At 26.1% G+C, this 15,782-nt stretch overlaps 1 protein-coding gene across 2 annotated transcripts in view; it reads left to right on the top strand.

The window, feature by feature from the left end:
• Positions 1-10,360: 10,360 nt before the first annotated feature.
• The window catches only part of LOC129612625 (uncharacterized), a 76,300-nt gene continuing 70,878 nt past the window's right edge, over positions 10,361-15,782 (top strand). For both annotated transcript variants that reach the window (XM_055526320.1, XM_055526319.1), the window contains exon 1: positions 10,361-12,092. In XM_055526320.1, the coding sequence (XP_055382295.1) occupies positions 11,335-12,092 (758 nt within the window). In that variant the 5' untranslated portion in view covers positions 10,361-11,334. The remainder of the gene's footprint in view (positions 12,093-15,782) is intronic.

Consider the following 15,782-nt stretch of genomic DNA (forward strand, 5'->3'; position numbering starts at 1 on the left):
TTTAATTCTATTTTTAACATGAATAAAAAGGATTAATCTTCTATTTGAAAATTTTTTTATTGAAAATTACAAACAACTAAGCAAATTTACATATTAAAAAAAAACAACTTTATTTTTTTTATCATTGTTTGTCAAAAATAAAGCAATTGTTTTCGAACACGTGCCTATGAATTTTTCTTTCAAATTTGTAAACAACAATTCTTTTTAAAATTCCGCCATTTGCTCACCATTTTTTTCTTTCATTAAGTTTCCATATGTTTTCTAATTATTCAACTAAATACTTAAGCGCTTTTTAAAAAATAAATTACGCTATTTAATTAATAATTTCAAATATTTTTTTTTGCTTAATTCTAATTGGTTAAAGTTTATAAATAATTTACAACAACTTCACCGCTGCGCAGAAGAGTTGCATTTCTTCAGTAGTTTAGTGAATGTAGAAATCATATTATAACAGAGACATAAGAAAATGGAATTGACACAATAAAATGTCATAGTGGTGACAATTACAACCTAATCAAAACTTGCAGTTAGAAGATCGTGCGGCTAGAAAGCGGTCGGTCACTTTGTTCTATACCATTTCTATTCTGAATTTTCAGTGTAGCACACAAAATTTTCTTTGTTTATTTTCACAATTATTTTGCCCCTACCTGTATGCAATTTTTCAACATTGCTTTCAATAAAGAAATTGTAAATCAACAATTAATGACAATTTAACGTTATTGTGAAAAGTTGCACTGATTTTTTATTACTTTTAATTTGGTTATCGCCAAATAATTTATTAGAAAACAAAATGACCAGCTATATCAGACTAGGATAATTTATTGATAAAAATGTTTGTGGTAGCATTTGTAATTAATTATTTTAATATAAAAAAATTCATCATTTAAAATGATAATAAGCTATTTGAGGTAAAATTGAGGTAAAATTTGAATTCAAAAGCAGAGCTCATACCATTAAGCAGTAAAAAAATCCCATAATGTATCTTCGGTTGCAATTCTTAAATTGGTAAAAAAGGTATATGTACGTAAACCTCAGTCTGTTTCTTGGTAGAAATTAAATTTATTGTACCATTATTTATAGTTATTAGGCTAAACAAATTGTCAATCCAATTTCCCATGAAAAAATGTAATTATTGAGGTATTTGTGGATTTTCAATTTCATTATTCGAAATTAAATTTCTCTTCATTTATTACCACAAATATTTTGAATTATGTTCAAAAAACTACAACAAAATACTTGAATTGAAGGATCCTTTGAAAAGCATAAACAGTTTAACAATATTTGGTATTGTAAGCGCCACAAATAAAGCCATACACCAAATAAAAATTATTTCGAATACCATACATTTATATTTTGCTACAAAAACAACGCTAATCTTCCTTTTCTTGCGAAATTCTTTATCATGGGATTTAGTTTTCTTTGGAAAAATAGTGGAAAAAAAAATTGTTAAAATTATAAAATAAAATTCCTCATTTCTGGATAAGTTCATTAATCATTTTTTCAATCTAAATTACAATTTTTATAATTTTCATTTTTGAATCCCATAGTCTCGAAAGCCATCATTTTATCTTAATTCCAATCAATTATACAATTCCAAAATAGATTTTTTCATAATTTTATGATATTTTGTCTCCGCCATTTTATTTTTAATAATAATTATCTCACATTTCATACATTATTTAATTATAAATACACAAAATGTATGTATGTGTACTTGTGCACATATATACAAATATGTTTATACTTATGAGATTCTTTTAAAATTTTCATTTGTGAACTTTTAATTTTTTTTTAAATTTTTTATTTCATTTTCATATGCATATGGTATGGAATTTTCTTGTTGCTTGTTCTGATTTATATCACGACGACAACGATCACTTGCTGCGATTTTAATCTTAAAACGCCATATTTCATATAATTTCACGGTAGTAACTAGCAGTAGCAGCTACAAGTTATGATCTTTTAGAATAAAAATTGCAATTATGCGAAAATTTTCAACATACTCGCACTCTACTAACACTCTATAAAAAATTTATTATTTTATGGAATTTTTTTTTTTTTTTTTATTTTTCTAGTTTGTGTGAACGTGTACGAGCGGCTTTGAATTTAGAAGAATAAAAAAAAAGGAACATTTACGCAGCCATTAAACAGTCACAGATACAAAAAATTCAATCAGCTCCGTTGTGTTTTCCTTTTTCTTTTTTAGCTTTTAATTTTTTCTTATTTTTCTTGTTTTTCTGTGTGTCTTTATGTTTATGAACACACAATTTTCTTTCTATTACGTTAGGCTGTCATAATAATTTTTTCATACATTTCTTGTTTCTTTCATTGCGATAAGTAAAGTTCAACTTTTTATAAGACACATGCGAATAATCAGAATTGTAAAAGAAAATATACAAAAAAAAAATAAACTGAGAATGGAAACTGGGCGGAGGATGATGTTTTTATGTTCTGATTTCTGAAGTTAATCAAGAACGAGTTTAGATTTCCTTTGAAAGTTCTGTGGCTACAGATGAAAATTATTTAAACTTAAATTAATTTTTATGTTAGACTCTAGAATAAAAATACTGTAGATCACCTCTAAAACAAATTTATAAATTAAAAAAATGATCCTACATAGAAAAACTTTAATTAAATATTTTGACTGAGTATTGAGAAGATCTCGTGTAGTTAAATAGATTAGGTTTCTAGAATAAATTCTTTACAAAATATAAACTTTAATTTTTATATCTTAGAACTTTAAGCTTTGGGTTCATAACTCTACACATTAATAGCAAATGTCAACTATATAATATACATCAAGAAATTAATTTTGACAATTTTGAAGATCCCGTGCCTCAAAAATTCGAGAAAAAAAACAAAAATTTGTTCTATACATTCATCTTTCCCAATTTTTCTATGCTAGGACTTAAAAATGATTTTTTTTGCTTTTTCAAAATGATTTTGTCTCATTGACCCCTCCCCTCTCCCTCCAAAACATTACCAAATCATGTTTTTTTATTCGAGTGTTTGATTGCAAAAAATTTATATTAAAAATTTCCAAATTGTGAAAAGTTTGAAAAGTCTTTATGGTTAGAGGATGGTTTGCTTCTTTCGATTTTCGGTACACGTTTTATAAATTTTTAAAATTAAGGCCAAATGGTTTTTGTATGAAAGCCAGAGTGACCCAGTTTGGTTTTAAGTCACTCATAATAATCTTTTCGACAGTACAATAGTGTGCTGTTATTTACGTGAGAAAGAATTTTTTAATAGAGGCTTAACTATGTATCTCGCCTTTTGCACTCATGTGTGAGTGAGAAGAAAATGAGCGGATACCATACGTTCATAAGTAAAAAGAATTTTTTTTGCATTCTATATCTCGTTTTTTCCAAAATCTACACAAAACTTCGTCATCATTCTCTTACTTTGTTATTGATAAAGACAAGTTAAGGCGAATATATTTTGAGAAAAAAACGAGAAAATTTAGTTGTAAAAATGAGTAGTTTGAGTTTCATCGAAAAACTGGCATATCCAATAAAAACAACGAGGCTCCTGATTTCAAAATGAATAAAAAAAATTAGTCAAAAGCCGATAAATCATAATCAAACTGAAAATTTCGAAACTTGAACTATGAAACCAGATGAATTATTTATTGAAAAAAAAAATGTCATGCTAATATTTATACGGTAAAATCTTTCTGTGATTTCAGTAAAAATCATTAATGGTAAAATGTATAACAGCCCTTCTACAAATGTAATGTAAAAATTTAATACTATACACTCAATTAGTTATCATTTTAATTGTATGACTTGTACGGACACTTTTTAAAATTATTACAATGGTAGGTAATACTGAAATTACAGTTTTCTACATAAATCAGTTAAAACAGAAAATTATACACGTTTTTTATTCATGGTTCTCAACTAATTTCTACACGATGTTCATAATTATTACAGGTGGTTACTGTCATTCTTTGATTTAAATCATTCGTTTGAAATATTTGATTGAATGTCAAATTAGTTTTTGATAACAAAAATTTTACAGAATGTCAACAACTGAATATAGTTCTGATCTCTTTTCTTGTCAACTAAAATTACCCCAATGAACATTAAAAATTTCAACTTAATGTTGCGATCTGTCATTAGTCTCATTTTACACAATGATTTCTTGTATCCATTGAACCATATTAATCAGCGAACTTGCGAACTTCTTTTATAAAATCATCAAAATCTAAAAATACACAAAATATAAAAGAGGAAAAAGAAACCAATGTGTCAGTTCTCAATTACAATCAATATAGAGTGTGTGTAACTATATTACCAGTTATGTACTTATATATACAAACATTCACAAGATATTATACACAAATATATACATACATATATATACTCACTACATACATACATATATATTGAATTACAATTGTAAAGCAAAGAAAATAGAAAAAAAATTAAATGATTTATTACTTAATTTCTCGCAATTTAATTCAATAATATTAAAACATAATAAAATAAAAATAATAAAAAATAAAAAAGAAAATCTAAACGCAATTTGAATTCGAAAATCTAAGCGTTTCAAGCAATTAAAACTCTTTTATTAGGCTATTAATGTCGTCAAAGTCTTGATTTTCCAAACGAAAAAAAAAATCAAAACTCGAAAATAGAAAAGATTTTATGTTTTAATTCTGTATAATTTTTTTAATTGAGAAAAAATATTTATAAAAAAAAATTAAATTAAATTTTTTCATGTTAAATTTTTTTTACTTTTAATTCAAAAAAATAGAAATGAAACGCTATAATTACACGGTCATAAAATCATAAAAATCATCAAACAAATTTAAGAAAAATAAAAACCATAACCATTTTGTATAGCCGGTTTACCTCATCTCATCCACCTTTTTGTTAATTTATTATTTGTTAATTTCATTGAATGAAATCAAAACTCTTCTTCAATTAAAATTAAATGTGCATGCAACAAACAAAAAAACAAACACTCTTCGAAGCATCCACTCGAACCTAAATCACAAGAAAATTAGACAAGTATAAATTTTATAATGGTTTGAATAATAAAATGTTGAAAACTATTAGAGAAACCTCAACTTTCCATTAATTTCTTCCATCTACAATTAAAATGTATTAAAATTCAACAATCAAATCAACCAAATCAATTAACAACCAATACAAAAATTTAAGCTTTAAAAATTTTTTTGAAATTTAAAATGTTTTACGAGGGCCTAACAAATGAATGGCACAACAAACAAATAAATTGTTTAAGAAAAATCGAAAAAATAAATTTCTTCTTTTATGATTCTTAAATGTTTTTAATTTGATGCCAAAAGTGCGCCTTTCTACATCAAAAATCTCTTCATATATATGAGGTGTTGTACGTACTCCAAAATACACAAAATGCCTTGTTCATCTGCTACAGTCTCACTATCTCTCCTCTGTTATTTAACCGCATAATTTTATTCCGTCATTCAATCAGTCAACCTAGTATTTAATACCAATATTTTACTCATTTTATAAACCTGAAAAGTAATTATTATTTTTATTTGAAAATTATCAAAAGATTTTTAATTCATCATGCTCACAATAACAGCTACATAAAATAAAAAGCTTAAATTTTCTAGAGGAAATCAAATATTAAATACAAAAAAAAAAATAGAAAATAAAACCGAAATGTAAATTAAAGAGTTGTGCTATTAAAAAAATAAAAAAAAAAATTATTATAGAAACGCACGAATCGTCAATCATGCGAACGCTTCTTTTTAACCATAAATGAAATGCGAGTACAAGATTGCCCAGTTAGGATAAGATTGTCTCTTAGTGTTTGTCTTCGAAATTTTACATTTACGATGTCAAGAATTTATCAGGTGTTATATGTAGCGCCCTAGCTCTTCAAGCCTTAACTTCACAAACTTTACAGGCAATAATGCAAATATGTAGCTTGGCAATTTCGCTGTACATTAACATAAGGGTAGAGAGTAAAATGATAACAAAACGGGCAAGCCAAAAATTTTGACTTATAATGTAAGTGATATTACATCACAAGTAAGAATTTGTAATCTGAGTGCAAGTTATATCGTCCAGTCTCGACAACATTTTAAATGAAAATGGAATTTTTAATGGATAAACACGCTATCAAATAATTTGAAATGTTTTATGAGAAGTTCACGATTTTCATTAAAATTAGGCCTTCTTGTAAATTTATGTAACTTAATTATGGCTCCAAACAATAAAGTACAATCATTCAAATTTCAATTTGTATGTTTTTACAATTTTATCCGTATTTTGTTAATTAATTCTCACTTGGTTCCGTAGCTTAAGAGTACAAACTTTTTATTGAGTAAAATTTTGCCAGAACCGTCAGCCATGATAAATTCATAGTGGGCAAAGACTTTTAGTTTAGAAGTTCGAAATGTGTACTCCTAGTTTTTGATATTAGAGTCGAATTTAAAAAAATTTACTTTTAAAGTATACCATACCCAATTCGATCAAAATTTACGATATGATATAAAGAACGGCCGTAGATAACAGATAGACTAGCACGAAAGATTTACATTAGAATTCTATTGAATCGAAAAATGCATAGACGAGACCTTTGGATACCTTCTAATGTAAATTTTAGCTTCACCGTTGTCTACATTCTGACTTTGTCATTTATAAGTGCACCTAATTCAATAAATATTCTTAATCTTATCCGTGTCTCATTATGTAATTTTTATATTATCTTCTCTTACATACTGGATTTAATATTAGAGCCATGTTTAATATTGATAGACCCTATACTTTGTTCGAATTTCATTCGAATTATTTCATTTAATCGCATATATTCAATTGGAATGTCAATTGAAACCGTGTTTAAACAAAATTCACTTTAAATCGCATAGGTACACAAAATAATTGGTTTGGTTAAAGAAAAGTTTAAATTTCAATGCGTTTTAACAACATTTTATTCTTCCCATAATTATAAAAAAAAAAATGTCAAAACTTTATAGAAAAGGTTTTAAGAGTTTCTCTGAATTTTAAACGTCTTAAAAATTTAAAAACTTCCTATTGTTCGTGAGGGAAATAGAAAGAGTTTTTGTTTTTGTTTTTTGATTGTTATTTTGAGCAATAGAAATTAAATTTTGAATAAGATGAGAAGTACTTTGTTTATATGGTCTTCACCTCTCTAAACTGATTGATACCGGTGTATATGCATCTAGAATCTATGAGTAGGTACTTCTGTATTCAATTGTGTTTGAAGAAAAGGAAATTTGGACACTTATCTATTAATTGGATTGTTTTAGTGTAAATTTTCTTTATAAAATTGCTTGGGAATTTTTTTTATTTGTGTTTTTCAGGAAATAAAAGTGAAGATACTTATGAAAATTATTGCGGCATAGTTCTGTGAATCTTTTTAATTTATGGTCGGCGTTATTTCAATGCAATTATCGCGCAGGCATGAAACGTTAAATACTATGGTTCGTTCTGTACGAAACGGGTATGGTTCGTTATTTTATTTGAATATTAAAGGTATGGTCAATTTTCCAGTCATACACACATAACAAGCTTCGGTTTTTTGATTATTTATCCCAAAATTGAATAGTATGTACCCAACCTCTTCAGAAGTCGAAGCAGATATTGATTATACGTAGTAAAATTCCGATTTTGTTCACAACCGGGTAACAAAACCTCCTCATTTTGGTTATAAATTCTTGAGCTTTTGCTTTGCTAATAATATGATTTTGCACAACAATGCCATTTTTCTCATGCTTATTTCAAACACTTGGGAACATGGAAAAAATATTTTTTTATTAATAATTTCAAAGCAATACTATTATCACTATTGCCGCGTGTTCTGAAATTAACCTGCTCATGCTAAAACCATTTTGATTGTTTTTCGTTGCGTATGGTCGGTATTTTACAGATACGTGTAAAATTTACAACGTTATTATTCCGAAAATACAAACGATAGAGTAACGTGCGTTTTTTATAAAGATACCTTAGAAAATTCTGAATCTTTCTGTTCTCACTCAAAATCCTCAAAAATGCAGTTTCGTAGCTCTTCCATAATACCCACTATATAAATTCATTGAAAACGAGATGAAATAGCAAATGCAAAAACAACCAAATTTTCTTATAAATTTCATCTACGTACACAATAGGTGAAATAATAAAATTTTTTTGTACCAACACAAAATTTTTAAACTTTTCAAAAAATTTCGCCAAAAAGAACCTTACATTATATCTGGTTTTAGTTTAAAACAGTTTTTGAGGCTTATTGGTGAAAGAACTGCAAAAGCAGTTGTGCCTTTTCTTTTCATTGTTCCACAGTGAAATACGGAATTATTAAAAGCAATACTACAAGCGTTTTGTTAGTGATGCTTTCCTTCCCTCTAATTCTCCCTTTTATTCTGTCATTTTACTTTTTCTTGACTTTTAATTTTTTTAATACAACTGATTACAATAAATTTTCCACTGATTTTTCGATAAAATTTAATCTTTTATATTAAAATATTATTAAAATATTATTGTTCCAAATTAAATTAAATTTTTTGCTTACATTGTTACTTATTAAATTCAATTTTTTTATATTCAAAATTTTAAAAAACTAAGCACCACGATCTATGTGGCATAATGCTTAATTAATGACAAAAATGTTTCTATTCTATGAAAGATGGCACATAATAATTTTTTTAATTGCTTTTGCATACTTGTCAATAGATGGCGTGTAAAAACTATCAAAAACTAAATTGTATTGTAGACGCAAACGCAAAAGAAAAATGTACTTACATTTAACAATTAGTGAAGAGACATCTGTCATTCAGAAACTCAACAACAAAAATTTTTATCCCGAAACAGAGTCATCTGTAGTGTTTCCAATGTTATTTTATATTTAAAATTTTAAGTATTAAACAAATGTGCAGAAACTGTGTCTGTGGGGATAATTTAAAAAAACTTAGAACAAAATCTTGATTTTAGTTCAACGCCCGTAAATTTGCTAGCGCAGGTGTAGCAGAAATGAATTTTATTTCATTAACTTGCACAATATTCGTTTTGAATTTTGTAGATGGAATTGTACCCCAGATTTTAATGAAAGTCAAGCCAAAATTTTGAGTTTTTAATTTGTTATAATGGAATAAAAAAAAATGTATTACAACTGCCAAAATCAATCTTCTATTTATGAATCTAACTTCAGATTAGGTTTCAAAATTAAAATACACATACAATAAAAAGATTTTTCTATTTCGGACCCAAACCATCCTTTTTTAAATCTCACTTGTTTTTCTGAATTCGAAGAACGTATTTTTTAAGGCTACGGTAGAGATACAAGAATTAAGTCATCTATTAAGTCTATTTGATCAAAAAATATTAGGTCTGTTCAACACAAATACATAATTCATTAATATCGTATATATATATATATATATATATATATATATATATTTATTAAATAAAAAGCGTTGAAAATAGAAATGGAAGTTGTGACTTGTGGTAGCACAAAATTGAGAGAAATAAAAAATTATTGATTCAGCCAAATGACACAAAGAAAGTCATATGAAGTCAAAATTTTTTATATTTTCTTTAATACTCTCGTTGACATGGTCTTTCGATTGATAAAACTTCACATTTTTTTCTCGTTTCACAGTTATCTTTACAAAAATAAGATTTTGCTTATAAAACACGACAACCAAAATTAATTTAACACTTAGCCAAGCCTTAAGTCTTAGAGTTTAGATTAAAACAAAAAATTATTTAGTTACAACTTACAGACATAAATTTCATTATTTCAGTGGCATAAATTTAATTATCTGCCATTTTAGGCTTATTATACTGCATCTTAAACGTAATAAATGACTTTTTAGCTAAAAATTTAAAATAATCGTGTTTTAATTAAGCATAATTTACAAAAAATTGTTGGAACATGTCAAATTCTTACAAAAATTCGAACCTATGTATTATGTATGTATATTTATCTACATTATTTTTGAGACATTAAATGGTTATTATTTTATTGTTAAAATCTATTCTTTGACATGGAGGATGTAAGAATATTTTATAAGTATTTACTGCATTCCGAATTTCTTTCATTTTATTGAATTTAAAATATTACAAACTACAAAGTAAACAAAGAAAAATTCCATACCAAACAATTTGGCACACGGTGAAAATGTTGTACTACTGACAGCAAATGTCATACATGAAATAATCAAAATATAATTTTTCGATTCTCGAAATCTGACCTTTTCATGCAATCATACATAAAAATGAATAAAAATGCCATTTTTATTTTGTTTGTGTGCGTTGGTTGATGTTTGATTTGTTTTGTTTATTTTTCAATTTTCACATAATGTTTTTTTTTCAACAAGACTAGAACTAGTTTGAAAGATCTCATCAAATGGTAAAGATTTAAAAAGAAGAAAAGAGAATACCAGAAATATTGCGTTACTCGTGGTTGGTGGTGCAATCTGGAATAAATAACAACAAAAAAATAAGCATTAAATCTTATACATATCTGAAAGCGAAAAGTTTATGCATTTCAACGATTAAAAAAAAAAAAATTTATTTTGTCCGGGATTAACCCACGCAAATTCGGTTGAATTAATACGAAATTAATTAAAAAATTTTTTATATTTAATAATTATTAAAAAGTTTTATAAAGAAAAATTTTTATTTAATAATAAAATGTGAATGTATTTTAAATTTCAGTTCGAGTATCCGATGATTTTTGCGGGTAAAATTTGTTGGTTAAAATCGAATGCGTTTAAAAATATCCAATAAGGAATTTTATATCCTTAGCGGAGGGTCATGTACCTATTGGTGTGCACGTAAAAGATATACAGAAAGAGTTTTTTATATTGTAATTTTTATATTTTTGTGTATTGTAAAATTTTTGAAAATTTTAAAATTTAAAATTTTTTAAAGTTCACTTAGCTTTAAATTTCTTTAAAATGTAAAATTAAAATTATTAAAAAACTAGTGTGTCATAGTTATTCTTAAATATTTTAAGTAAAAAGTCTAAATAATGAAAAAGTGATTGAAAATTACAGGAAATTTGCATTAAATTAAACCAAAAAGAAGTTGAAGGAATAATAAATTTGAAATTTAAAATAAAGTTTTCCCATTTAAGTTGTACTTATCTCTTGTATATAATTTGATAAGAATTATAAATTTAATATAAGTACGTATGTGTGCACGCACATAAATATTTCATATCTGTCCTTATCGAAAATAAAAAAAAAAAATTCTTAAGTCTCACATTATAATGTAAGCTTGAACAAATACCAGTAACAACAACAAATCCAAGATAATAGTAATATTGATAGCAAATAATAACACATTAAAAAAAAAGTTCTAACGATAAATCATAATGTGTGATAGTGAATCTGTTAATACTTCAACAGCAACAGGATTAACTTCCACAACTCCAACAGGAATTAGTGCCGGTGGTATTGAATGCATACATTCACCAATAAAAATGTGTTCAATTCAAGCTACAACAATGCAAGCACAAAGTCCATCAAAACATAATTCATTAATATTTGACACAAGCTCTCCACAGCAACTTCATCAATTTGATAATTGTATAAAAAATTCTAAAAATAGTAATAATATTAATATGAGTGCAGTAAATATTGCTGCCGCAACAGTAAAATCAGCATCAGCAGCAACATTAATTGCAGCTGGTCAACCACATCAATTGATTGGTGTTGGTATTCCATATGGATCTTTGGATAAAAATACAATGTTAACACCGCATGATTTATACAGTATGAATATTAATGCAATACCTGCAGCTGAAATTGGTGGATCTATTAATAGTTTAAATGTTAGTAGCGGTAATGGAAGTGGAAATGTTGCTGCTGCTGGTAGTAATGGTGTAACTCCAACTTTAATTAATCAAAATCAATTATCGAAATCTATTTCAAATATGAATATTAATATGAATATTAATCCCGGCAATATAACCCAAATAATTAATATTGATGAACTAATTTTGGAAAATTATGCTCTAAGAGAGAAACTCAAAGAAATAACAAATGATCGTGATCGCCTTTTGTGTGAAGTTTCTAATTTACGTTTAGAATTGGATATGCAAGAATTGAAGCGTTTACCAGAATTAGAAAGGTGAGAAAATTTATTTTATTTTTTTTTGTAATATTAGGCAGCTTTTTGATCTTGTATAAACAAAAGAACATTCACTGGTATTTCAGGCAGAAACGATTTTTTATTTGAAAAAATTTCCTTACTTAAATATGTTTAGTTTATTTTTGCGAAATTGAAAGAGCTTGGCCGTCTACTTAATCGAATGAATTTTCTGAATACTTTGAGTTTTGTGTACATGTTGATTTTGCGTAGTCGTCATGTGGAAGAATGCATTTGTAGAAGTTTTTATGTGATGTGAATGATAAGATGGTTTTAAGAAAGGGCTTATACTTGAAAGCCAACATGCTTGAAGACAGCAAGGTATTACAAGCTTAGCATATAACGATGTAAATACCTTCTTAAAACTTAACGTAAAAGGATGTACTTTCTTGTGAAAGGAAGCGTGCGTGTGTACATATAAGTATATATATGTATATGTATTTAAAAGATCCTTTTTTATTTCTGACCTTCACAATATAAATATTCTTGAGTTTTTTTTACATTAAATTGGTACTTGTATTAACTTGAATTTGTACTTGCACTGACTTAGCTCGTGACCTGTGCGTATTTTAGGTCTATATATACAAAACTATGTACATAAGTCAGATACAATTGTACATAAAAATAATTTTAGAAATATTTTCACTTAAAAAAAATTTAAAAAGCAGTTATGTATCCATTATGGTTATTACGATGTATTTTAGTAAATGTTTAAGGATAATAAGGACCCAGCAATACGTGCCCATACATACGTAATATACTTACCTGTGTAAGTATAAAGCTATAGTGAAAAATTATACATATAAAATGCTCTATCTCAATATAGAAAACATTAGATACATACTAAAATTTTGAAAAAAAAATGTTTATTATTGTTGGTTAGAGATAAAAACTAGGAATACTTCCTGTCTGGATCAATACGTTTTTATTGATTTTGATGAAGAGAAAAGATGAAATGAAAAAAAAGTCATTAATATGTACGACGTGTATTTTTGGAAATGAATATAAATTAAATGTTAACATATTTTTTACTTTAAATAGAAAGGGCTTGCAGTTATTTGTTAGAAGAAATTGTTTAGTATAAAATTTGTTTAAGGGTCATTACTTGTAAATATAAAGTTATATCAAGTATCTGCGATTCAATTCTAACGCTCTTTAATTTGCTTGCGTTTCAGTTTAAAGTAAAAAATTCCTTCAACATCAACAGTCCAATTACAAATTGCATTCTAATTAGCAAATAAGGACTAGTTTTAATTTTGAGTCAGTATATTCTATTAAGTATTGCATTCGATAATTTGGAAATACTCGTATCACTAATATTTTAGAATAGACAGATTTATTTTATTATTCTATGTAGAAAAATATGAAGAAATATTTCGAATATAATTAATATGTCCGAGTTCTTATAACTGTTATATTATTTAACTCACGTCCTACAAAATGCTTAGGTAGGCATTTGCAATTTTCGTCAAATTCGTTATCATTTAATTAATTAGTAAATAACTACATAAATTTATTTACTTGATTACTTTAACAAGATCCTTTTTGTTAATTATTTATATAATTGTGATTGAATTATCAAAAATTTCTCGCTTTCTTACTTAAGTGAGTAATTCAATGTGACTATTTCTGTTAACTTGAACTACATAAGAACCACATACTATATTCCTTCCCTGTTTTTTGATTTTACAATTTGTTAAAAGAAACTTATTGAAAATTAGCTTATTTTTCAACAGCATGCGGTTTGCTCACTGAGTGGTACTTAACTATTTTCAATAAAACTTTTTGTGCTTCATCATGAATCATGATAACAAATGAATATTTAAGACTTTCGTGTATTTTGTGTCACAAAGGAATTTAATTAAGATAAATAATTTAAATTTAACAACCTTTTTTTTGTATTAGGCGCATGTATGTTAAAAAATTGCATTTTGACTATGTAACAAAACTCTTCAGTTCATCTGCTTTCCGACAATCCGCTTTAAAATTAAACTGACTCCAATTGATTTTATAATCACACTGTTAAAATAATAAGACATCAAAAATTACTAATTTTTTGTGTACTTGTTAAATTTTTCTTTCTCCATTTCTTGGTGTTCTTAATATTTGCCTCTGTTTATGATCAATCTTTAATTTGTTACAAATAGTATAATATATACTTACATATATTTTTTTGATACCGGAAAATCTACCTTTTCCTTTTGCATATGAAATAATTTAGTCTTAATTTATAAGGCTGTGACACAAGTAAGTGTGGAGAAAGTTAAAATTTATTTTTTCAACTGGATTTTTTTTTTATTTTCTATTTATGATTGTTATCATATTTCTCAATATTGTGACTTCTTTATATTACAAATTTTAACTACCAAGTCGTATTAAATCGCTTATCGCTTCTTTTTTGTTGTTCGAATATCTAACATTCAATATTTTCATAGTCATTATGCATTTATTAATAAAAGAAAAAAATTATTTGAGTTATGAATATTTTAAAACCTACTTGAATTTTTTCAGTTTTCGAAATTTATTACAAAAGAATGCATTTTGGAACTGCAACATCGTGTAATCGTGTAAAATTTTTTGTAACTATTAGTGATAATCGTATCAACACCTCCTCTGTTTTTGCTTTTCTTTTCCTGTTATTTTTATTATTTGAGTTTTCGAGCCCTAAAAATACAACACTTATTTATTTATTTACTTACACTTATTTTTATTATTGCTCTTTTTTCTTTTATTTATTTACTAAAATATTTTTTAGTTTCTTCTTTTTTATTGAAGTAAAATGTGATTTTCTTCTGCTCACATACTTATTTTCATTGACCCAATCGATGACATTATTTTCCTCTGTTTTGTGTCACACAATTATATGGTTGCTGCTGCTGTTGTGCTGTTATTATTGCGTGTCTTATTATTTAAAGTTGCAGTAAGACACTTACAAAGTTATACACAAATAATTGTAATTATGTCCATATTATTTGAACACTTAAAGAACACACTTTTTTGAATTTGCTTTTAACAAAACTAAAAAGAAAAAAAAAATGTGAAAGGGCAGTTATTTTAAAGTTACTCTCTAGGAATAAGCAATAAAAATAAATTACATAGTTACTTGTATAAGTGACCCATTGATAATCAATGTTTAAGAAATAGGGCGCCATGACATGTTTGCATATAAGTATATGAGAAGTTTTAGTTCTTATTTAAACTACACTATGAAGGTAAGCATAAAGAATTGAATGTGTTAAAATCATAAATTTACATTTATATTGTAGGGAAACTATTTTTCATTTATTTGTATATGTACATATGTATGTGAATTTTGTAAGTTTAATTAGTTTGTTTCAAAACTGAAATAAAATAAAATATTTTATCGGTTTTCAAAATTCTATTAATCTTGACTAATAATCTAAAACTTTATCTGTTTTCGTTGCTAATTCGTCTTTTCGGAATTATGTGGAAAATTACATTTCGTGGGTTTCGCCTGTAAATTGAGTTATGAAAAGATGAGAATAGCTTCCTTATCCTATGATTGAGATTTCAATATGTATTTATGAATAAAATTTACTTTGAATGTTATATACTTATTTTATTATTTATTTACTTTAAGCGTTTTATATACTTATTTGTCCTTCACTGCTAAAAACAGCATGAAATCGGTTTATGACGCAATCTTATTAT

This window comes from Condylostylus longicornis, unplaced genomic scaffold (assembly GCF_029603195.1).
Source record: "Condylostylus longicornis isolate FDR11 unplaced genomic scaffold, ASM2960319v2 ptg000075l, whole genome shotgun sequence".
NCBI classification, from domain to species: Eukaryota; Metazoa; Arthropoda; class Insecta; order Diptera; family Dolichopodidae; genus Condylostylus; species Condylostylus longicornis.